The sequence below is a fragment of the Monomorium pharaonis genome, chromosome 3, assembly GCF_013373865.1.
Source record: "Monomorium pharaonis isolate MP-MQ-018 chromosome 3, ASM1337386v2, whole genome shotgun sequence".
In the NCBI taxonomy this organism is placed as follows: Eukaryota; Metazoa; Arthropoda; class Insecta; order Hymenoptera; family Formicidae; genus Monomorium; species Monomorium pharaonis.
The window spans coordinates 25,825,579-25,848,053 of NC_050469.1; the positions used below are offsets into that span (position 1 = coordinate 25,825,579).

Here is a 22,475-nt window from a genome sequence, read left to right on the forward strand (position 1 = left end):
GTTTTAAGTAATGTCTTAAAATGTTATGATTTTATAATTGCTTGATGACATCTTAAGATAGTACTTAAATTTTAATATCTTAAATATAAAATTTGACTATAAATATTGGCCAAAATTATAATTAATCAAATTCTAATTTTAATTCTTTAATTGTTTAATTCGCAATTTTCAATCTTCGATGAATAATCCAATACAGGCTTAAGGCTGCGTTCTGAAATTCTCAACTACGATTGATCGTTCCGCATGAATTTCATCATAGTCTCCGTATGCCATGGTCAGAACTTTTGTTCCTTGTCACTTTTTGCTTTGTAGGGGTGGTTCGTACCATTGCGTGGACGTGAAGTGTCATCCGACGAAATTCTTGTTATCGTAGGCTCTTTTCAAATTAATACGATATATAATCTAATCTCTGGGACGTGACATAATGATCGGCGATTATAGATAAACACGAGGACGTTCTTCTTTTAAAATGGTAAGTTCGCGAGCACTCTGATATGTGCGTATCGAAACGACTTACGAAAGATAACCTCATCTTGCCCGAGGAATGAAATCGCATCATGTAAAAAGGAAGTTTAGAAGTAAGCTCGAAAATACACAACTGTGAATGTGACTGCGTATCAGCATATTTTTTCCGTGCTTGATTTGTCCGCGAGAAGAAATTCGTAACGTTCGCACTTTATGGGAAAGGTTGAAGTTGTCATATGGTGTCCCCACAAGTGCATTGTGCCTACTGTGTTGCTCTTTGTTTATTTGTGCGTTTTTTTTACACTCATTTCGAAGCACGTTGCAATTTGTTTTCAGCAAGCCTGTCCTGTAACTTAACAACGTTCGTTATCGTCGTAACGTTGTTACCTGGATATAATATACAAATGATGTATAGGTAAACAGGTGAAAAGCTGCACAACAACGTTGTAACGACAACGAAACTGTTGTTAAAGTCCGTTCTACAATAGCGTAAACATAGTTGTAAGTGATCATAAAGTAAGCCAAGGTTGTATCCTTATTTCTATATCAACATAAATTAATTTTAATTTTGGTTTTTCTTGTTCTTAAAATTATAAGGAGATAAAAAGGTAGTTAAACCGAAATTAACAATGCCAATCTGCATTAGAAGTAGATACACAGCTATACCTTGCCACTTACAACTATCCTATTGTAAGCAATCCCAAGAGTTATAGACTTTTACTACTGAATTCTGTAATTTGCAAAAGTATTTTTAAATATAGCTGCAATGATGATTTAATGACACTGAACCATCCTACAGGTTACAGAATACAGCTGTTGAAATAATTTTGGTTTAGCAATGTCAGTTTAGCATGGTGTGTGTGATCAATGTTTTAACAAATCTTTTTTTTTCTTTTTGAACAAGAAGATGCAAATCACCAAAATAATCATTGAAAAAGATTTTTTTCTTACAATAAATTTGTTACATGTACAATGAGTATAAGGTATTTATATACAAAAAATATTATTTTTTTAAAAACTTATTTTTGGAAAGTAAATTAATTAGTAATTTATTAATAAACATATAAATTTAATAATTATAATAATTATATAAAATTTATACTATATTTTAATTGCAATAATATATATTTAATTATAATTATAATGAAAAAATAAATAGAAAAGATAATACACATGTGTATACCTCGTTGGAAATGTATTACTGAAATATTTTACTGGAAATCTCTTAATTAACCCTTTTTTATTGAAATTTGTTAAAATTTATTAAGATACTCTAAGATTTATTAAAATTAATAAAATATATTTTTTTGTTAAATAACTATAAAATAAATTCAATAATTTTTAAGAAATTTTAATGGAATTTAATGCATTTTTCTGAATTTAATGAATTTCAATGAAATGGGTCAATTGAGAGAGATTTCAATAAAATATTTTTATTAGTATATATAGGTGTTTGTTAATAAATTGTTAATTAATTTTTACTTTTTAAAAATAAGATTTTAAAAAGTATTCTCTGAATACAAATACTTTTCACACTCACTGTACATATAGCACACTTGTGTGATCTGTGACAGATGTAGCATATCTGTAATTCTGCTGTATCACGAATATGTTATTCTACTTATCATGTAGCCACATCCACTTGGAGGATTAAAGAGGATTACAACAAAGCCGGTTGAACCATATACTAATGACGTATATAGAATATTGAGTATTGATATACTCTGTAGTTTTCAATTTCTCTTTGTCACATAGAGTCTCTCGTTGATACGGCTCTCTGTACCTCATTTTCGAGACAAAGTAGAATAATATTTTACATGTGTAAAATTAGATTATCATGATGCCATGGAGAAGTTTCCGCTGAAAGGTACAGCATCATTGAACTCGGCAATTCTTCATTCAAATGCAAATGCCATTACAACATATCATTCGGTCGATGCAAAGGTATGTTGCTGATTTCAATTATCTGCATCTTCTTGGCTTGTATATTATAAACTGCTGCATCCAGATTGATGTTTTTTTTATTGCATGATCTTTATTTCTTTGATAATTTTGCACGTTATCGTATGTTTACATATAGTATATTAATATTTTATGTATATTTGCATGTATTGATAAAAATTTATAGAAAATATTTTTAATAATTATGTTTCATTTTTATTAATATAGACTTGATTTAACACATTATTTTTTACTAAAGTTATCAATAGCCAAACTACGCAGATGCATACAGTAATGTTGCTAAATGAGAACAGAGAATCTGTAGATATATACAGCTGATAAGTCTTGTGTTTTCAGAATATAAAGTATGGTGACATTACAGAGGATGTACGACTACGAACCGGAACTATAAGACGTGAGACCAATCTAAGTAGCGACGACGACATGCTGGATATCAATCATCACTCGGATAATAATGTGTTATCGGATTGCGTCCGCATCGACGATGCATCTTCCCATAGTAAGTTGTTTGACTATGTATGTCGCGACTGATTTCACACGCATGCATTATCCGACTTTAAATGCTACATAGCTTTTATTTATTTTTAGCGAGCATTATAGAGAAGTGTAGATAGAATTTTACAAAGTTTAACGTAAATTAGTTTGCAAAACTTTTTAAAGAAATTTAGTAATCTTATATGTATTGGTCTAATTTGTACCCTAGCTTGAAATATCGTCATACATTATCTTTTCGTGCTGAAGAAAAACTTGAGAGACGTCTATTGATCTGTCCATCTTATCTGTTGATCTGCTCATCTGATCTGAAGTATCAGTTAAACAATTGAACCAAATTTATTTACGCTTACGGCATGTCAATGGCAAAATGTGTAAGTTAACGCGAATAATTGTCAATCTAATGCCAATTTAATTAACAAAAGACAATCGATATAGAATGTAGTTACAATAAATAAGTAGATACATCGATCGTAAACCTATTTATTATAGCTCTGAATATAATTTTTTTTCAAACTGATAGAGTATTAATGCTGTTATGAAGCATACGCATAAATTTATTATAATTTGTGTTCCTTTAGCAGATATAATAATGTACATGTATTCGTGAGTGCCTTTTAATCATAATTAAAAATTATGACTTATTTTTAATTATAAAAATATTTTCAAAAATTTTCAAGAAATTTTTATATTTTTTATACATATCCCACAATTTATTATAAAATGAAAAAGTGGTAAGTATTTATATGTGTTTAATACTCTGAACTTTGCTATTTTCAACATAATGTTTTGAGTATAAATTTCAAGTATAACATTGGCCTGTTCTTTTTAACTGCACTGGTGCAACAAGTTGAAGTGAGACAAATATATTTTTTTTCATTCTAACTTGTTACACCAGTGCAGCAGTATAGCGAAAAAGAACAGGTCATATATGTAGTACATAACTGATCGACAAAACTGGTGTCCCTTGTCAAACTTTGCACAGCTCTCGGCCTAGTCGGAATATTGCATCCTTAGCAAGGAAAAAGAGTGAAATTTGATAAGGGACATCATTCCTGCCAATACATGTACATGTGTATAAATAAAATAGATACTAAAATAATGAATATTTTATAATAATAATAAAGAAAATAATAATAAAGTAAAAGTTTTTCTTTTAATTTTGTTTAAAAATCTTACATTAACTATTATATCTAATATAAATTAAATTTTATCAATAAATTGAGAATTGATAGAGAAAAAAGAGAGAGCATTATTATTAAAAAAAATATACTGGTCCCTATAACTTATATATGTTACTACATATTACAATATTCTGAAATACTTTCTATATTGTTTATATTGATTATTAAATCAGTTCATATATAATTTTATACAGAAATAATAATGTTAAAAGGTATAATTCTCAAAAATTGTATAAGGTAAAAATATTACAAAAATTATAAATATTACAAATATTTTTTATTGTTATAAAATTTTTCAAATTAATTTTATATCAGTTTCAGTTGACTCCGATGATATACCTGGCATCGGGCAATACGATGACTTTCATACTATCGATTGGCAACGAGATATCGCGCGAGATCGAATGCGACATCGTTATATCGTAAAGAAGAAACACGATTCTATTTGGGGTTTGATAAAAGGAGCTCACGATGCATGGTCGGGATGGCTGTGTGTTTTACTAGTCGGGCTTTTCACGGGAGTAGCGGCGGGTGTTATAGATATTGGCGCTTCCTGGATGACAGATCTCAAATTTGGAATCTGTCCACAAGCTTTCTGGCTAAATAAAGAACAATGCTGTTGGAGCTATAACGAGACTACGTTTGATGGTGGAAACTGTTCACAGGTAAATATACGATTTTTGCCACAATTTATTACAGTTCCAAAAACTACGTGCTCATTAAATTTTTAAAAATTTTATTATATTCAATTAATAAATTTAATATCTTTGTTTACAGTGGAGGACATGGCCCGAAGTATTCAGTCAATCAAAAGAGGGCGCAGGGCCCTATACAATATCATATTTGTTCTATACAGCATGGGCGCTTTTATTTGCAGCTCTTTCTGCATCTCTAGTGAGAATGTTTGCTCCTTATGCTTGTGGCTCTGGAATACCTGAGGTAAATTTTTAAATCAAATTTTTCTTTTTTAGAACTATATGTAAGAACCCAGCAAACACAGAACATAGCAACATTGCGGCAATGTTATAACATTGTAGCAATATTACAAAATTGCCGCAATGTTGCTGTAATGTTCTGTGTTTGCTGAAAAGTGTATAATCTGATAAAATAGCTTAATAAATATATAATATAATAAATGTATTTATAATTTTTACATTTTATATTTATTTATATGTTAATACATATATATATTTTTTTAGATAAAGACAATTTTAAGTGGCTTTATTATCCGCGGATATCTCGGTAAATGGACGCTGATTATCAAGTCAGTTGGTCTGATTCTTTCTGTATCAGCGGGTTTAAGTTTAGGAAAGGAAGGTCCCATGGTGCACATTGCATGCTGTATAGGAAATATATTTTCTTATCTATTTCCAAAGTATGGTAGGAATGAAGCGAAAAAAAGAGAAATTTTATCTGCTGCTGCTGCAGCAGGAGTGTCCGTCGCTTTTGGAGCTCCTATTGGTGGTGTTCTATTTAGCTTAGAAGAGGTATTATTTAGAGAATAACATAATATAATCTTATATTCAAAGAAAAGCATCAATATTTTATCAAGTTTAAAAATATTATCCTAGCAAAATATATAGAATAATTTTATATTGTGTACTAAATATATTTTATTGCATTTCAAATAAATTTAGAAAGCTTGAAACGAGAAAAGAATCTGATAAATATGTATACTTGTATTTATAATTATTCTATAGAAATTGTGTATGTTTGTTTTAGGTCAGCTATTATTTTCCATTAAAAACTTTATGGCGATCGTTCTTTTGTGCTTTGATAGCCGCTTTTGTGCTACGTTCCATAAATCCATTTGGAAATGAACACTCAGTATTGTTTTATGTAGAATATAATAAACCATGGATATTTTTTGAACTAATTCCGTTCGTTATGCTTGGTATAATTGGGGTATGTAATATTACATATTACAGTAAAATTATATATTATTAAATTTGTAAAATAAGTTTAAAAAAGCCAATTTTCTATAGGGAATAATAGCAACGTTATTTATCAAAGCAAATTTATATTGGTGCCGATATCGCAAAACTTCCAAATTAGGACAATATCCCGTTACTGAAGTGTTAATTGTAACGGTGGTAACAGCAGTTATTGGATATCCTAATCCATACACAAGGATGAACACCAGTCAACTCATTTACTTGTTGTTTAGTCAATGTGGAGTATCGAACGCGGATATGTTATGGTTAGTAAATATTAAAAAATTTTAATATTTGTATTGAAAATATCATGTACCTTTACTATAAATTACTATTTGGTATAGGAGGTAATGTGTACTCAAATTTCATAATTGATTATAATTAACTTTTATATAAATCACACATTGAATATATTTAAGTTATTCGAAAATTTTTTTGCTCAACAGTGATTATAATAGAAACTTCACCGCTGTGAAATCTGCAATCGAAATTGCTGCAGCTGGCCCAGGAGTTTACAATGCAATATGGCTACTCGTGTTGGCACTGATATTAAAACTTATTATGACAATATTCACATTCGGCATGAAGGTTCCATGCGGTTTATTTATCCCTTCCCTCTGTCTGGGGGCGATAATGGGTCGTATCGTAGGAATAGGAATGGAACAGCTTGCTTATAATTATCCTCATATATGGATGTTCAGCGAGGAATGTTCCATGGGTGTCGACTGTATAACACCCGGACTATACGCGATGGTCGGAGCTGCCGCTGTTCTTGGAGGTGTAACAAGAATGACAGTCTCTTTGGTCGTCATTATGTTTGAATTAACAGGCGGCGTGCGATATATCGTACCTTTAATGGCCGCAGCCATGGCGAGTAAATGGGTCGGCGATGCTCTTGGGAAACAAGGTATCTATGATGCTCATATTGGTTTAAATGGATATCCATTTCTGGACAGCAAGGATGAATTTCAACATACAACTCTGGCAGCGGATGTCATGCAACCTAAGTAAGCAACATGATACGCGTCTATATTTCTATATATTTTAAGATTGGGAATTGTACATGAGTGTATATACATGTATATTCTTGTAAACTTTCAGACGAAATGAAGCTCTTCACGTTCTAACTCAGGATTCAATGACAGTTGAAGATGTAGAAAACTTGCTTAAAGAAACTGAACATAATGGCTTTCCTGTAATAGTTTCTAAAGAATCTCAATATCTCGTTGGTTTTGTTTTACGACGAGACCTCAATCTTGCCATTGCTAATGCCAAGAGAATGATCGAAGATATTAGCAGGCAGTCGTTGGTTATCTTCACCAATGGAAACAATATCCAAAGTCATTCGCCTCCACCCTTGAAGTTAAAAAAGATATTGGATATGGCTCCTATTACTATCACAGATCAAACTCCTATGGAAACTGTAGTTGATATGTTCCGAAAATTGGGATTACGTCAAACTCTAGTTACACATAACGGGTATGTATATATAAATAATTCATATTAATTTACAAATCTTTGAGTTTAACTAATATCGAAATGTTTCTCGTGCAGGCGATTATTAGGTGTGATTACAAAGAAAGACGTTCTGAGGCATGTCAAACAACTCGACAATGAGGATCCAAATTCCGTTTTATTTAATTAAAAAATGCTCCAAATAGCCAACTTGACATTATAAATTTCGATGCATAATAAAATGAAAAACATACACAAAGATAATTTATATGAATTTAATTAAAATGTATTTTATCTACTCCGTCAATCTCTATCTGCACACTTAAATTATTATTAACACTGTATGTAAGTAGATAGAAGATAAGCGTGCAATAGGTTTAGATTATTAAATTTGTATATTCATCTTTACTTGAATAGAAAAAATGCTCTTTTTCTTTATCATTTCTGGTCATATTGCGACCAAGGTTATATTTTTCATATTACAATCAATAATAGATCAGGTTTACAATTCACGATATAAATAATTTACTATGTATGATTTGTAAAAAATGAATATAGTAAATTATTTATATCATGAATTTTAAATTTAATCTTTTATTAATTGCAATGTGAATATTGTTATAATATAGTTTTTTGAATGGCATTGTAACTGTAATAACAAATATATGTTATATATGATATTTCTTATATTAAGTTCATAATAGATATATTGTTTAACAATATATGTATCTTATCACATCTTAAATGTATTTTTATCCTATATAGTGATTTCATGATTCTAATAGATTTCATTTTACATTTCCTATAATTTTATCTTAATACATTTTTTATAAATTTATTTTTAAATATTTACTTAGAGATTTGTCTCCGTTCACACAAAATATTACTATCAAATACTTTTTTATATCAACTTATGTTAACTGAAATACAAATCCGTCATTCTAAAAAACTTGTGACAGACATGTAATCAGATATCTTTATATATATTTGTATTATTTGGAAGTAATTTAAGAGTAACCATTACTTAATGTAAATTAAAAATTATTTAATGAAAATATTACAAATGTTTCTTTTACATAAACAGTACAATTACTCCATTTCGCGTATATAGACAATACGCGTGTAGAGTATATAGAGAGCATCAAACATGAAATAATCATATATAATGTAAAATAAATTATTTCTCTAAACATAACAAACATAACTAGTGTATTTATTAACTATGATAAATATGCAATGAACATATATGCGTGCTCCGTGTGTGGGTGTGTGTATGCGCGCGCGTATAATTTTATATACTCATATACACATACTCTTGTATATACATATATAACATGAAGCTTATACATATGTTCATACGTTTATATATATGTATAGAAGCTTTATATTATATTTATATATAATATACTTGTACGTATGTACAAGTATATGTATGTAATACATGATGCGTGTGCACACATACTAAGTATACAAGACTATACGTTTATATACACATTTATTATTCATATTTTAACATGTAGATATAATTTCCGGCAACAATTAACGAATATATATAGTTTCTTTATTTTGGTACTATTAGCCCTTTGAACATATCATAACTGTTTCCATCTGAATGTACAGAAAACATACTCTTCCTTCCTTGCACTAACAAATATCCATACTCGTCGATGCCTAATATCCTAACCCTTTCTCTTCTTCCATTTATTCTCGTTACTACAACATTTGCATTCCTAAAAATATATACATGTAAGTATGGGATACTTTAAAACTATTACTACATAGACAGAATAACAAAGTGAAATTATTTAAAGTACGACTATTTACGTGTGCAACCAATATTTGTAATAGAGTTTGTAGAAGTTCTCTGTGTTGCCACTTTGTACAGCATCTAATAAACTTTCCATTTCATTGAACACTAATGCCAAGTATTTTTCATAAGAGAACATTTCCAGTTTTGTACCGTATTTTTGATTATATTGCAGAATTGTATCATTAATACAAGTAGTGGGTTTACTATTGGAAAGATTTACACCAGCACCTAAAATATAAATTTACATTTGTTTTTAAAGAGTTAAATTATATTATAAATTATACATATATAAAATTTATATTTTACACACACACACACACACACACATACAATCTTATTTAACATTAAATGTGCTAACATGACCATAGAAATGTTATTTAGACAAAATTCTGTAGAAGGAACTAATAAATTTTTAGAGAATGATCAGTTCGAACATTTAAAGTAAGAAATAAAAACTATGAAGTCTTTCATTTAACTTATAATTTTATCACAAATGTTCCAGATAAATTTACTTGTTTTTTTTTTGTAGAATTCAAATATGTAACACTTTATACAAGGTTTCATTTAAAATTATGAAATTACTCCTGCTAAATGGAAAGCATGGGCATTTATGTTTCCGTAATAAAAGACTTCAACATTGAAACTCTTTAAAATTCATAAGCTTTTTCATTAAATATTTTTTAAAATTATTGACTTGTCACACTTTACGGGATTGTGTGTACGGTTTTTTAAATTTTTATTGTATATCCACACAACGATACACAGCATGACCACCATATGAATTATCGTTATCTTTCCTTGCTAAATTATATTAATTAAATACTTTCTATGTAAAAAGAACGGAAAGAGAAGAACGATATTTCTGTGATTTAAAAATATGCATGCTATCTACGCATATTTATCTGCCAATATGATCTACGGTAATCATGCTATCTCCAGCAAATGAATTCGTGGCTCACATGGACAGATAACGCCATTCACAAGAAATGGTTAACTAAATTGTATCCATCGTGAACGATAATATATATTTTATATAAAATAATTTATTTTAAGATATTTTATTTGTAATTATTATTACACACCGATATTGCAAACATACGTTGCTCCACCATCTCCCGCCTGTGTAGAAACGAGTATACCACCAATCTTGATCGAATTGCCAACATATATATCGTTAGGCCATTTTATTCTGAGATCAATATCCTATAATACATAAATTAATTTTATTTATTTTTTAAATATATTATATAAAAATGTGTCATATAAAAATATTTTACGATAAAAAAATTAAATGGACACATGCATCATAATAGGAAGAAAATTAACAGATGGAAAGCGCGCATCTTCGTTGGTTGCGCAAAATTTAATTTCTTAAATATCATATTATATAAAAATTACATTTTTGATAGATTAAGATTACAAGAAATGATAAAAATACCTCATATCCCTTAATAGATCTTACAGCTGATACAAGTGCTACGGCAGCGATATGTTGAAGAAGTGAGACATAACGAGCGAAACTAGACATTAAAGGAATGTGTACTTGTAAAGTAAACATGGCACAACCTATGGGACTGAGCCATTTATTATTATATCGCCCTGAAAATCACGAAGCTATAAGTTATACTAAATTTTATATAATAAAAAATAAAAAAAATAAAACCTTTTCCATGTGATTGTTGTCGTGGAATAACTGCCAGTCCATGTTCCAATTTAGTGTCAATTGCTTTCATAGATGATCTTAAAATATCCGTATATATTACTAAACGACCCAATTCCTTTGTATAAAGATTCTAAAAATAAATTTCAAATTTAGTCATGAAAGTTTTTTAACGCATTTAACTATATATGTCAAAAATATATCTACAGTGCATTAAGTGAATGTAATATATACAATTACTGTTATATAATAATGCTAATATATTTGAAGAGTAGCATACTATAATTAATAAACCAGATATATAAAAGAAATTTACCTCAAAATACTCTACGGTCGAGAAATTAGGCGGACACATATGCATCATAATAGGAAAAAAATTAACAGATGGTAAATGCGCATCTTCGTTGTTTGCGCAAAATTCAATTTCCATTTCTGACATATTTAATGTGTTATTCTTTTTCATATCAATATGTAGTTTTTCAAGCATCTTCATCTTCATCTACAAAATATATAACAAGATGCTATCAATATAAGTAATTATCAGTAAATTGTAGTATTTAATTTCTAATTATTTAATAATTTAAATTATTATTATTAAAATTCTTAAGTATATTTGCATACCTCAAATTTACCTAAAAAATAACCTGGAGTGTATTGCACAGATATTGGATTTGAATCTACAAAATGACTTGTATCACGATTTATATCTAGTCCCAAATGTGTGCCTAGTAAGTCGCTGATTATTTCTAAACGTGCAACGTTACTGCTTTTCAGCACGTCAAATTTATTCCCCTCATATACAAATTGCATTGGATCCATTTCCAAATGTATTTGGGAGAACACCACTTTACCACCACTACTAGGCAGAGTTGCAAGCAATATGCTTGGACTTTGCCACGTTTCTTCTCTACCTAATACTTCCACATTAAGTGAATATAAATTTCCTTTTTTATCTTTAACGTTAATCGACGTTGGAAAATTCAATGCAGGCGCCCTATAAAAGTAACGTCTTGGATAATTACGATTTTCAACATTTATTTTGATCGTAGATCGAAATTACTTTTATATTTATTATTTTTTGCTCTATTTTTCGTGATACAGATAGAAAATGTTGGTTCATATTCGATTATAGATGTTTCCTAAATCGCATATTTAATGTTTATAACTATTTAGAAAACGTATATAACAATGGGTTTAGTAACTTTATAAAATATTTTATTAATATATAAAAAATCTTACTTTGTATCTTCATGGTCTTGAGAAAAACGAGTTCGTACAGGGGATGCGTGGTAGCAAAAAATGTGATGCATCATACGTACTCGTTTCCATTTACCGTACGAAAAATGAACGAGTTCATTTTCACGCACTTCTGCAGTCTTGAATGATGGCAGCAAAATGTGCAGCATGTCAGAGCATAAAGCTAGGAGTTTACCACCCTGTATAATATATTCTATAAGTTGAGCAGCAAACTCCGCACAAACATTACCGCAAAGAACAACTAAAGAAACTTCATCCATCCAAATTTTGTATGTATCATAGTCCCCTTTATATAATACGTGGATGCAATACCTGTGAAAGATAAATCGTTCATTTGTAATTAATGATCATTGAAAGGTACCTAATTATTTGCAGAAAGAAGTTGTCAAAACTTATTATTTTTTAACAAATTATTAAAATTATGAATTTTAATATAAAATTTAGCACAATATACCTATCTCGTTCCAGCACTTTTAATAATAAATTCTCTAAACTGTCAGTCGCGCCTAGAGTATCTGCACAGATGAGTACATTTGGTGGTTTATTCACTTTATTGGAGTTTTCTTTTCCTTCTCCAGAATTTCTGTAAATTAGTGAATTATATAAATCATTTTAATTTATACATAATACGAATATAGTAATCATTATATTCCTGATATACTTTTCTTATCTTTAGGTATTTTATACTCACTTAGCAGCAGTTTCTCGAGTAGACTTGTTATCAATATTTGTAGATTTTTCAGTATTGTCTTTCTTCTCCAAATCGTCAGGTAAATGAACATTGGTTAAATCAGATTTTCGTGCTGCACCAGTAACGGCAAAAAGCACATCATCTGGAAGTTTCAAGTTATATGGATATTTTATAGATCCTATATGTTCTTCAGTTGGTGACGAATTACGCGTTGTTGGTGCAGAATTAGATGACTTAGCGCCTAAAAAATATATATATAAATATATATAAAATAAAAAATTTACTTATAAAAATTTTTATAATCAATTATGCATAATGTTAGACAGAAGAGAGATATACCTTTCATAGCTTCTGCAAAAAATTCTTCTGTAAATGTTTCATTGTTTACATTTTTATCTTGTGACTGTACATCACATCCTGCAGCATCTTTAGGCTTATTTTGTTGGAGAGCTATTCGAGCTGCATTGCATAATGCATAAAAACCATCTATAAAATGTACGATAATACTATTATTGTACATGTTGAAAATTAATATAACAGATAAACAAGAAATAGATAACTTACTTTTATCTGGTGGTGGATCGAGATGTCCAGTGTCACTGTAAATAATTGGGTCTCCCGATACCAAAACAGCTGAAAAAATAAAAAACAAAATAAAACAAATAAATGTCAAGTTATAGGAGTATTTTGAGATGCAAAAATAATATGTACATTGAACACGTGTTACAAATAAGCCATTATTAACGTAATATTGTCCCCACATAATCCCAGTTAGTAAGTTCGTAAGATGTTCTAAATCCGTTTCTAAAGTAAAGGTCATATTTCTATCAGATGTCGTCCATGCCATGATTAGACCATAATCCTCAAGCTGTAAAATAATACGTATAAATAGTATCATAATAAACCAACTTATTTTTAAAAATAGTACAATCAGAAGGTTTATACAATTATACACACACAAATGTATAATAAAATAAAAATAATTAAATACTTGAACATTGTACTTTTGCAGAACTTGTTGAGGCCTGAGATCCATAAGTTTCAAGATCAACTTCGACAAGAATATGCAACTTCTCAGATTTACTTGAAATCTGCCAGTAATTACTACTTGCATACAATGGAAACGATGACTTTTCACTTGGATAGGCCAGCCAGTTACATAAGTCAATTTTTTGCTAATAAAATATAGTTAAAATAAAAAGTTCTTTAATTCTGTTTTATTTTCATAAATTGTAAGTGAAATAACATTTGCCGTATTATACATACTTGAGGATATATAGTATACATTTTAGCATTATCTTGGTACCACAATAAGTCATCAAGTTTTGCACGATTCTTGTTAGTACATAAATGAGAAGTCAAAAATTTGTCATTGTCGTATCCATCACGATCTTAAAATCATTATAATATATACATATACAATGTCTTAATACATATTTATTTATTTCTTTAACATTTCAATTTTCAAGTAGGGTGAGCCATTTATGTTCCATAAATAAATAGTACAAAAACTGTAATAAATGTTTCATTATTATAATAACTAGCTTTGAAGATTTTATATTGATATAAAATAAATAGAGTTGTATTATATTTAATGTTGATGTTTGTTTACTCTTACTATATTTTAATATAATTTTTAACTTAACATACTCTTGTACAGAAAATATTGTATAAAGATAGCTGCTCACCCCACTTACATCTGGAAAAATTTGCGTGGAAATCAAAAGGCTAATAAAATATAAATTAAAAATCTCACAGTGTATATAACATGACTATAAAATATATGTGTATGTAAATGTTCTTCAATATAAGATAATCTCTACTATTGCAATATTATTTATAGTATTCATATTTTTGCAGTATTATAGGATCATTTATAGGACCATATTATATATACATAGAATGAAAATAATGTTACTTATAGTTATAAATAAAGTTTATGGTACATGTACATATATATAACAATTACCTTTATTTATGTGCCGGGGTAATTTAATCCTAAACGTAAGAGAAGGACGTCGCTTGCATTCATTAAAGACGGAATTTAATTGTACATTCAGAAATGATATCCTCCGAGCTTGCATAATGGTGGCTATCATATAAAGAAACGTTAACAGCATATTTTTGTTTTCATAGAGTTAGCTGATAATTGTTTAAAATACTTGCTATTTTAATTTTTGATCACAGGAAGTCTCGCCACAGACTTCTAATCTGAAAAATAAAATGCCTTCTATGTATAAAACATAAGGCAAGTATACTCAGAAAAATTTTACGTCAAAACTGTCCTACAATAAAATATATGCTTCTTAAAATAAGAAGCAAATATAAAGCAATATAAAGCAAAAATAAGTGGCCTCCAATCTAAATATAAAAGTCAGCATCTGCAATTATGCCTAAAATCACATAGATATGATAATATAATAAACACACACAAAATCTATATTTTTAAAATCATGGCATCGCGACTAGAAAGTGTTGTAAAGAGCACATTATTAATCGTAGATTTTAGAATAATTTTCAGGTATCTTTTCTTACATATGCAAAAGTATTATTATTTTTATTATTCTATATAATCTATATAAAGTGCATCACGCAGACGGCATAGTCCAATCTTTTTTTTTAATCAAATACATGCAGGCGACATGTCAGCCTCTTAGCAGACGTTAAAACACATTTTATCAAAGCGCATAATAATTGCAACATTGAATCGGTGAATATCCATAATACGCACCACAATTATGAAACAGCACTTTTTACTTCGTCTCACTCCGGTATTCTTATGGGGGGGGCAATAGGGTGATTAGTTTGGAAAAGGGGGCAACAGGGAGAAATACTCGAAAATATCGATAGTTGTTGTTGCATTCTTAAAGACAGCAGAAACGTACCGTCAGAAGCTGCGCGATCCATTTGACGCTACAAGTGCTTTGGAGCATTTCATTGACCAATCGGAATGCAGAATTTCACTAAGGCCGGTATTCATAATCTCGAATCTTATGTTTAAGATATATCTTAAATACTGTCTTAAGATGTCATCAATCAATCACAGAGCCATATTAGCATTTTAAGACATTTGGCCTGTTCTTTTTCGCTGCATTGCTTCACTTGTGCAACAAGTTAGAATGAGAAAAAATATATTTTGTCTCACTCTAAAAAGAACAAGCCTATTATTTAAAAATAAAAAAACGCACGTCCATCTTTTTAATTAATGCGTGCCTATGCGCCAATTAGAAGTGTCAACGGTAAACGATTTTGCCGCGACTTTTGTTATTTTATTTTTGTTTTACGTGTAATAAACGATAAAAATAAATTGATAAAAAAGCGGGTTAACATCTTTAAAAGTGCGTTCTGAAAATACGAGCCACACACAAAAGTTTAGTAACAATTCTAGTAATATTAAACAAATAAAATATTGTTTAGGGAATAATCTAGTTACAGAACATACATCATTATATACGATAATCGATTTGATGAAACAAAAATAATCGATCAAAATAATCGAAGTTGATTTCGCCTCAAGTATCATATGGTGTTGTTTATCCTAGCTGACTGTTATTTACATACCTATCACACACGTGCATGATACAATGGCATTTAAAAATCTTTGCACGAATATCGTCAAAGAAAGTAGGATATTGGATAGATGTTTAAAAACCGCTATAAATAAACGCAGTTATTCAGTAAATACATCTTCAGAGGATGATGAGAAATCGACCCATTTTGGTTTTGAAACGGTTAAAGAGAGTGAGAAATCAAAGAAAGGTAAAGATTTTTTGTTTTTGTCAAATGTCTATTTATTTTTCAACGTATGAAAAATTAATGACTAAATACAGTGGTTTAGATAATATTTGTAGCAGCATTTATAACTTCTTGAGCTTAATTTTATATGGAAAAATATTGGACACTGCAATTTAATTTGAGAATATTTTTTGCAGTGCATAATGTGTTTGAAAATGTTGCTAATTCATACGACCTGATGAACGACACAATGAGTATGGGTATCCATCGTATCTGGAAAGATATCTTTGTACAAGAATTAGGACCTACTCATGGTACCCATCTCTTGGATTCTGCTGGTGGTACAGGCGACATTACATTTCGGTATATTAATTTTCTAAGGAATACACCAAATCCACATAATGTACGTAGCCATGTAACTGTGTGTGATATAAATGAACATATGCTAGACGTTGGAAAAAATCGAGCAAATAGGCTAGGTTTAGCAGAGGATAATAGTTGTGATATTACGTGGAAACAAGAAGATGCGGAGAAACTTACCTTTCCAGACGATTCTTTCTCCGCTTATACCGTAGCATTTGGAATAAGAAATATGACTCGCATTGACAAGGTGCTTATAATATATTTGGTTCATTCTTAATTAATTATTTGCATTAAAGTACTAAAGTTTAGTGTATATTATGTAGAAATTTATATTTAATCTCTAAAAATACACATTTATGTGAACAGTTATATTAATTGAATATTTAATTGATATTAAATTTAATCTATATTAATTTTTATGTTGTAGGTATTGTCTGAGGCATACAGAGTATTACAGCCAGGAGGAAGATTTTTATGTCTAGAATTTAGCCATGTTGACAATAAGCCTTTACAATGGTATATATGTTTTAAAACAATAGAAAATAAAGAATAATATGCATCCAACCAATTAGTGACAAAATTTTATTTGATCTGTTTCAGGTTATATGATCAATATTCCTTTCAAATAATACCTGTAATGGGACAATTAATTGCAGGGCAATGGAAAGCTTATCAATATCTTGTCGAAAGCATAAGAAAATTTCCAAATCAAGAGGACTTTAAGGTAAAATATTTAATTGTATCTATTTTTATTATTTATATATATATATATATATATATATATATATATATATATATATGCATATCTTATACATTTATTATTTCCTATAAATAACAATGACAAGTTTGTAACATTGAGATTTTTTAAAAACCTACTTTTATTTAGTAATAATATGCTCTCCTTTTTTATTATACTATATTAAACATTTGCTAATATAATTAATATAAATTATTTTATTATATTTACTTTTCATGCTCTTTATTATATTTTCAGAATATGATCGAATTTGCAGGATTCAGAAATGTAACTTATCAAAATCTTACGTTTGGTATGGTTGCTATTCATTCGGGATTTAAACTATAAAAAGAAGATATCTCGTTAAAACAAGAAATCTAAGAACAAGGAAGGCTTATAACTTGGTACTGCCAAATAACAAATTACGATATTGCGGCAATTTTAAAGTACAAATAAAATATGTAGCAAAATTTGTATATTTTTTTTTAGTATTTTAGTAGTTTTATTTATTAATTCTCATTAATTAGCATTATTTACTTCTTTTACAAAAAGTATATATTATTTTTTATTAGTAATTATTTCTTATTAGCATTAGCATTATCTATTTCTTTCAGAAAAATTGCATATTGTTGCTTATCGCGATCGTTAATTGATGGTTGCTCACATTATTGTAAAGAATAAATCATTGTGTAAATATACATTTTAGGGATATTGTTATTTCATCGTTTTAGTATTTACATACGATATGTCTCGTTAGTTTATTTCTATTAGTTTCAATTGCGTAAAATTTCTCTACCATATTTACGAAGTATCATAGAAATACCGGTTAAGAACCCATTTCTCTATGCTATTGTACATTTCGGCCACCTGTCCGAGTGTGAAATTTACTTGCCTACTGCGTAATCGCTTTACGTCTGCAATCCACCATATTGCGTAAGAGTCGTGCGACTCTTGGGTGCCTCGAACATAAGGTGATGCGGTGATGCGCCTATCGCGATTACCCTACTACGCATTTCTGCGCAGATTGTTTCCGCAGAACGCTCTTTCGTAATTTCGTGGACCCGAGGATGCAAAGAGATACAAGCAAAAATTCTGAAAAATGATTTAAATATGCAAAACAATACAAAGAAAATGATGTTAACAATTCTTAACATTTTAAATGCTTAATTTTAAACTCGGTTTTTAACTTACTTCCTATCCTTTTTTTTAGAATTAGAAAAAAATGGTAAACTGAACTGTTTAATTTACTGTTAAATTGAGAGTTTAAAGTTAAATTGTAGTAATTCAAACGAGCCTTATTCATTTTAGAAAAATTTCAGTTTTTCTTGCCATTTATACTTTCTTGCATAAGAATCAAGTCTAAATTATTTGGATCATGTGAATTTTTTAACTATAAATATATTAACTGACTTAATATTAAGTTTATATTAGCGTTAAGTAAAGCAACTATCTTTTTCGCGCACATAGTCGGAAAAAAAATATATATATGTATATATAATAATAATATTGATTTTTTTATTGAATAAAGAACGATGAGAGAGGCATCTTCTTAAAGAAAAAAAATACATATAGTACATCGTAAAACGCTATGATATTCGGTAACTCGAAAACGTATAATTAGAATTGATAATGATGAAAGAGAAATAAGATAATTTTTTTATAGATTCAACACACAGAAATATTCTTATTGACTTTTGCTTTTACAATATGTTTATTTATCATTCTTTTCATTATAATTTATTTTACTATCTTTATGCTCTAATTATTTTGTTTTTATTACAGGAAGGTTTTACTAATGCTTTATCTATGCATTTTTTTTATTCGAGTTTTTTTATGATATAATATTGCATACAAGATTGGTTTATGATGATAATTTTTAACTTAGTTGATTTCAAAGTTAATTTTTTGTTAATTTTTCACTTTAACTAGTTATTTATAAATATAAATTAAAATTTAATTTAATTGTTATTATTATTATTATTATTACTATTATTATACAAAAGAGTAGAAAACGGAAAACAGTAAGAAGGAAGTTTCAACGCGACGATAGAAGATTCAATAGGAGAAGATGTATTGTACTGACGAAGACGACGCTGAAGGATCGAAGGCCGTCGAGGCAAGAGGGGAGATTCATTCTACGTGGCGTAATATCTACATGCGTCATGCGGTGTGCTTTCTCTAGGAGGTGAAAATTCTTAACTTTCTTCGGCCATAGAAACATTCCTACCACTACCGTCGATGATGCTTGGCACCGCGCTCCCACAGCTTTTCAGTACTCCGTTGATTCGTCTGTTATTGACGCATCTTCTCTACTCTACACACACACTTCCCGGTGTTACTGACGCCAACGATTTCGCTTCTATCGCTGTTCACAATACGTTATGTCACCGGTGGGAAATTCCTTTTTTTTCTACCCCTTTTCCTGAACCTACGATTTTTTGACTTCATCAACAGGAGTTTACGGCTGCATACAATTTTCTAACTTCACGACCTCACGCTTTTTGAAATTTATACATTTCTTCAGCGCGTAACTGACGGTATATTTTTATAAATCATTTACATGTTGGATAAGAAGACTTTTATTGAGTATTATGTGATACAAAGTATCATTATATACGTATTACATAATTTTACCGTCCATTTCTTGCAAAAAGAAATTATTTTTCGTACCGGAAACTTATTAGTTTTAAATGCAAACCTAACTAACTTACCGGGTGATGAATTAGGAAAGATATTTCTTACCGGAAGAAACCGCGCGCGATATCGGTTGTATCAAACAGGAGATGCAGAATCGTGATGCTGCTTCTTGCGCACGTATCGATTTTCCTGACCCCGGTGACCAACGTACCCCTTCCGCCTTGGATACTTCCTGGAAAGTACATAACGCCCCGCTGCCGCTGCCACTTCGGCCTATAGTTTGTACATATCCGTCTGTTAGCGAGGATCGCGCATTGCTGCAGCGCTATTATACAACACCGTTTCTCACGATATCTCGCATACGGAGGTCCATCCGATTGATAAACATATTGCTTTCAGACGGATCTATGAGTGAGCGAGTAGCACTTTATCGCTTGCGCTAAACAAATTAACACGTACACCCTGTCATGCAAGAACATAGTATGCAATTATTCTCGTATTTTTTTAATAAAAAAATGTTTTTTTACTCGAAAGATACAATCTCTTTTGATATTATCTCTATTATTCTTATTCATTATTAAGTGTATTTGTATAGTTATTTTAAAATTGATAAAATTTTCTACACAAAATTATACAGAAATTAAGAATAAATCTGTCGATCAATTTTTACCGTAAATAATCTACGATATATAAAAAAAAAAATAAAATACCGAAATTCTGCAGATAAGTATATATGGTGAAAATTGTGTCGAATTTATCTTCTTATATTTAACATTTTTCGTAAATATATATTTAACAATATAGTAAGAATATTGAGAGAGAGAGAGAGGGAGAGAGAACGAGAGGAGCGAGAAGGGGAAGGGTTAACTCTGCTCGAGAAGATTATGATGTGACCGTTGATAGATATCGAAACCCCGACATCGCGCACCAATTACTTCATTCATTATAGGACGAATCGCGTCGGCCGCGTTCCAGATTACATCAGCAGACGTGAGAATTACCTACGCGATGATTGCGCCAATTAATCGAGAGTAACGAGGACGAGCTCCCGAGTAGCGATATCAAATTTCCAGGAGGTGAGACTGAGATGCTTGGTTTTTTTTTTTTTAGATTAACAAAAGTTTTGAAGAACGTGTATCTAATTGGTAGAAAAAAAATCTCATCGTCTCGGTACAGTTAACATTATCCAGACGATTATCTGCGGATCTACAGATCAGCGTTTTACATAGCCTTCCGTACTTAAGAGAACGAGTCTCGCAGTTTGATGATGCAACATCCTATTTAATTATCACGTAAATCAATTTATAGTAATTTTTATAACAGCTTTCTCTTTTTCTTCGTGTATTTTTCTAGTGTAAAAATTTCATAAGGTATCTTACGGAAAAAAGAGAGAGGAGGAAGGAAAGGAAAAAGAAAGAGGATCATCGTAAAACTATCTGGTATGTGGAGTTCTTTAATGGAGTATAGCAATAAAATAAGGAATCGCGCGATCATAGACTCGGAGAAAGATGCGTGGCGAGCGTTACGCAATTAGCCTGCGTGTTGGTTTAACCGAAAATTCGCAAAGGTGATTCTACTTGATACCCGGTGGCGTGAGATGAGCGCTCGGATGGCGTTCGGATGCCGACGACAGTATTGGAAAGGAGAGAAAGTGTTAGATAAGGATAACTTGGCACTCGGGCAAATAACGCTGTCTGCGCTGTAGCGCTTCTCCTCGCGGCATTACAATTATAACACGATTATCCCCGCGGAAATATGACGGCTGGGCCGACAAATCGAACGAATCGATAAAGAGAACATGAAAGAGGTGACTTAAACGCTGTCGTGTGTATATACATGCTGTGTCAGTATCTGCAATCGCGTCGCACTTAATCCTACAAGCTTACAACGTAACGCCGAGCTGTATCCCTTTTGCGTAATTTAAAATTATAATTCGATTTCTAAGCCTATTACAATTTTTTCCAAGCATTAATCATTTTACTTTTGACTTATTTATTTCATTGCAGTAATTTTATATCTTTATAATAATTTTCAAATTTTTATTTATAATTTATTTTAAGAACTTAATATTCAATTGAAAATAATCTTTCAAAT

The 22,475-nt window shown here is 30.0% G+C and overlaps 3 protein-coding genes across 16 annotated transcripts; 2 read left to right on the top strand and 1 right to left on the bottom strand.

Moving 5' to 3' along the window:
- Positions 1 to 291: 291 nt before the first annotated feature.
- LOC105832366 (H(+)/Cl(-) exchange transporter 3) lies at positions 292 to 7,915 on the top strand. Of its 8 annotated transcripts, none has more exons than XM_012673236.3 (11): positions 292 to 472; positions 2,297 to 2,409; positions 2,764 to 2,926; positions 4,419 to 4,768; positions 4,881 to 5,042; positions 5,303 to 5,590; positions 5,826 to 6,008; positions 6,089 to 6,303; positions 6,484 to 7,044; positions 7,139 to 7,516; positions 7,592 to 7,915. In XM_012673236.3, the coding sequence occupies exons 2-11, from the start codon at positions 2,311 to 2,313 to the stop codon at positions 7,680 to 7,682; spliced, it is 2,490 nt and encodes an 829-aa protein (XP_012528690.1). In that variant the 5' UTR covers positions 292 to 472; positions 2,297 to 2,310; the 3' UTR covers positions 7,683 to 7,915. The 8 variants fall into 8 exon arrangements, with proteins under 8 accessions (XP_012528690.1, XP_012528691.1, XP_012528692.1 ...); XM_012673235.3 differs by lacking the exon at positions 292 to 472 and adding an exon at positions 499 to 578; XM_012673237.3 differs by lacking the exon at positions 2,297 to 2,409 and having other exon boundaries at positions 292 to 578; positions 2,789 to 2,926.
- A 634-nt stretch (positions 7,916 to 8,549) lies between these two features.
- On the bottom strand, positions 8,550 to 15,788 carry LOC105832368 (biotin--protein ligase). Of its 7 annotated transcripts, XM_012673242.3 has the most exons (18): positions 15,642 to 15,788; positions 15,077 to 15,121; positions 14,880 to 15,002; positions 14,177 to 14,301; positions 13,915 to 14,085; positions 13,622 to 13,778; positions 13,475 to 13,543; positions 13,250 to 13,396; positions 12,911 to 13,151; positions 12,674 to 12,802; positions 12,202 to 12,531; positions 11,584 to 11,956; positions 11,279 to 11,461; positions 10,966 to 11,095; positions 10,741 to 10,901; positions 10,385 to 10,505; positions 9,317 to 9,530; positions 9,054 to 9,222 (listed from the first exon to the last, which is right to left on the bottom strand). In XM_012673242.3, exons 3-18 carry the CDS (start codon positions 14,992 to 14,994, stop codon positions 9,054 to 9,056), a joined length of 2,835 nt encoding a protein of 944 aa, XP_012528696.1. In that variant the 5' UTR covers positions 14,995 to 15,002; positions 15,077 to 15,121; positions 15,642 to 15,788. The 7 variants fall into 7 exon arrangements, with proteins under 7 accessions (XP_028045200.1, XP_012528696.1, XP_012528695.1 ...); XM_012673241.3 differs by having other exon boundaries at positions 14,880 to 15,121; XM_028189399.2 differs by lacking the exons at positions 15,077 to 15,121; positions 15,642 to 15,788 and having other exon boundaries at positions 8,550 to 9,222; positions 14,880 to 15,030.
- Positions 15,789 to 16,184: 396 nt separating this feature from the next.
- LOC105832364 (2-methoxy-6-polyprenyl-1,4-benzoquinol methylase, mitochondrial) lies at positions 16,185 to 18,453 on the top strand. Its single transcript, XM_012673233.3, has 5 exons — positions 16,185 to 16,669; positions 16,843 to 17,255; positions 17,436 to 17,524; positions 17,609 to 17,732; positions 18,003 to 18,453. Exons 1-5 carry the CDS (start codon positions 16,495 to 16,497, stop codon positions 18,090 to 18,092), a joined length of 891 nt encoding a protein of 296 aa, XP_012528687.1. The 5' UTR covers positions 16,185 to 16,494; the 3' UTR covers positions 18,093 to 18,453.
- The last annotated feature ends 4,022 nt before the right edge of the window (positions 18,454 to 22,475 follow it).

Bases quoted from the DNA above. Each gene is read 5' to 3' on its own strand.
- LOC105832366 (XM_012673235.3), top strand. From the start codon at position 545: ATGAAATCGCATCATGTAAAAAGGAAGTTTAGAA. The intron at 2,410-2,763 runs GTATGTTGCTGA...TTGTGTTTTCAG, and splicing joins ATCATTCGGTCGATGCAAAG to AATATAAAGTATGGTGACAT. The intron at 4,769-4,880 runs GTAAATATACGA...CTTTGTTTACAG, and splicing joins ATGGTGGAAACTGTTCACAG to TGGAGGACATGGCCCGAAGT.
- LOC105832368 (XM_028189399.2), bottom strand. From the start codon at position 15,030: ATGCTGTTAACGTTTCTTTATATGATAGCCACCATTATGCAAGCTCGG. The intron at 14,086-14,176 runs GTATGTATAATA...ATATTTTATTAG, and splicing joins TGTATACTATATATCCTCAA to CAAAAAATTGACTTATGTAA. The intron at 10,506-10,740 runs GTATTTTTATCA...TATGTATTATAG, and splicing joins GATCTATTAAGGGATATGAG to GATATTGATCTCAGAATAAA.
- LOC105832364 (XM_012673233.3), top strand. From the start codon at position 16,495: ATGGCATTTAAAAATCTTTGCACGAATATCGTCAAAGAAAGTAGGATA. The intron at 16,670-16,842 runs GTAAAGATTTTT...TATTTTTTGCAG, and splicing joins GAGTGAGAAATCAAAGAAAG to TGCATAATGTGTTTGAAAAT. The intron at 17,256-17,435 runs GTGCTTATAATA...TTTATGTTGTAG, and splicing joins ATATGACTCGCATTGACAAG to GTATTGTCTGAGGCATACAG.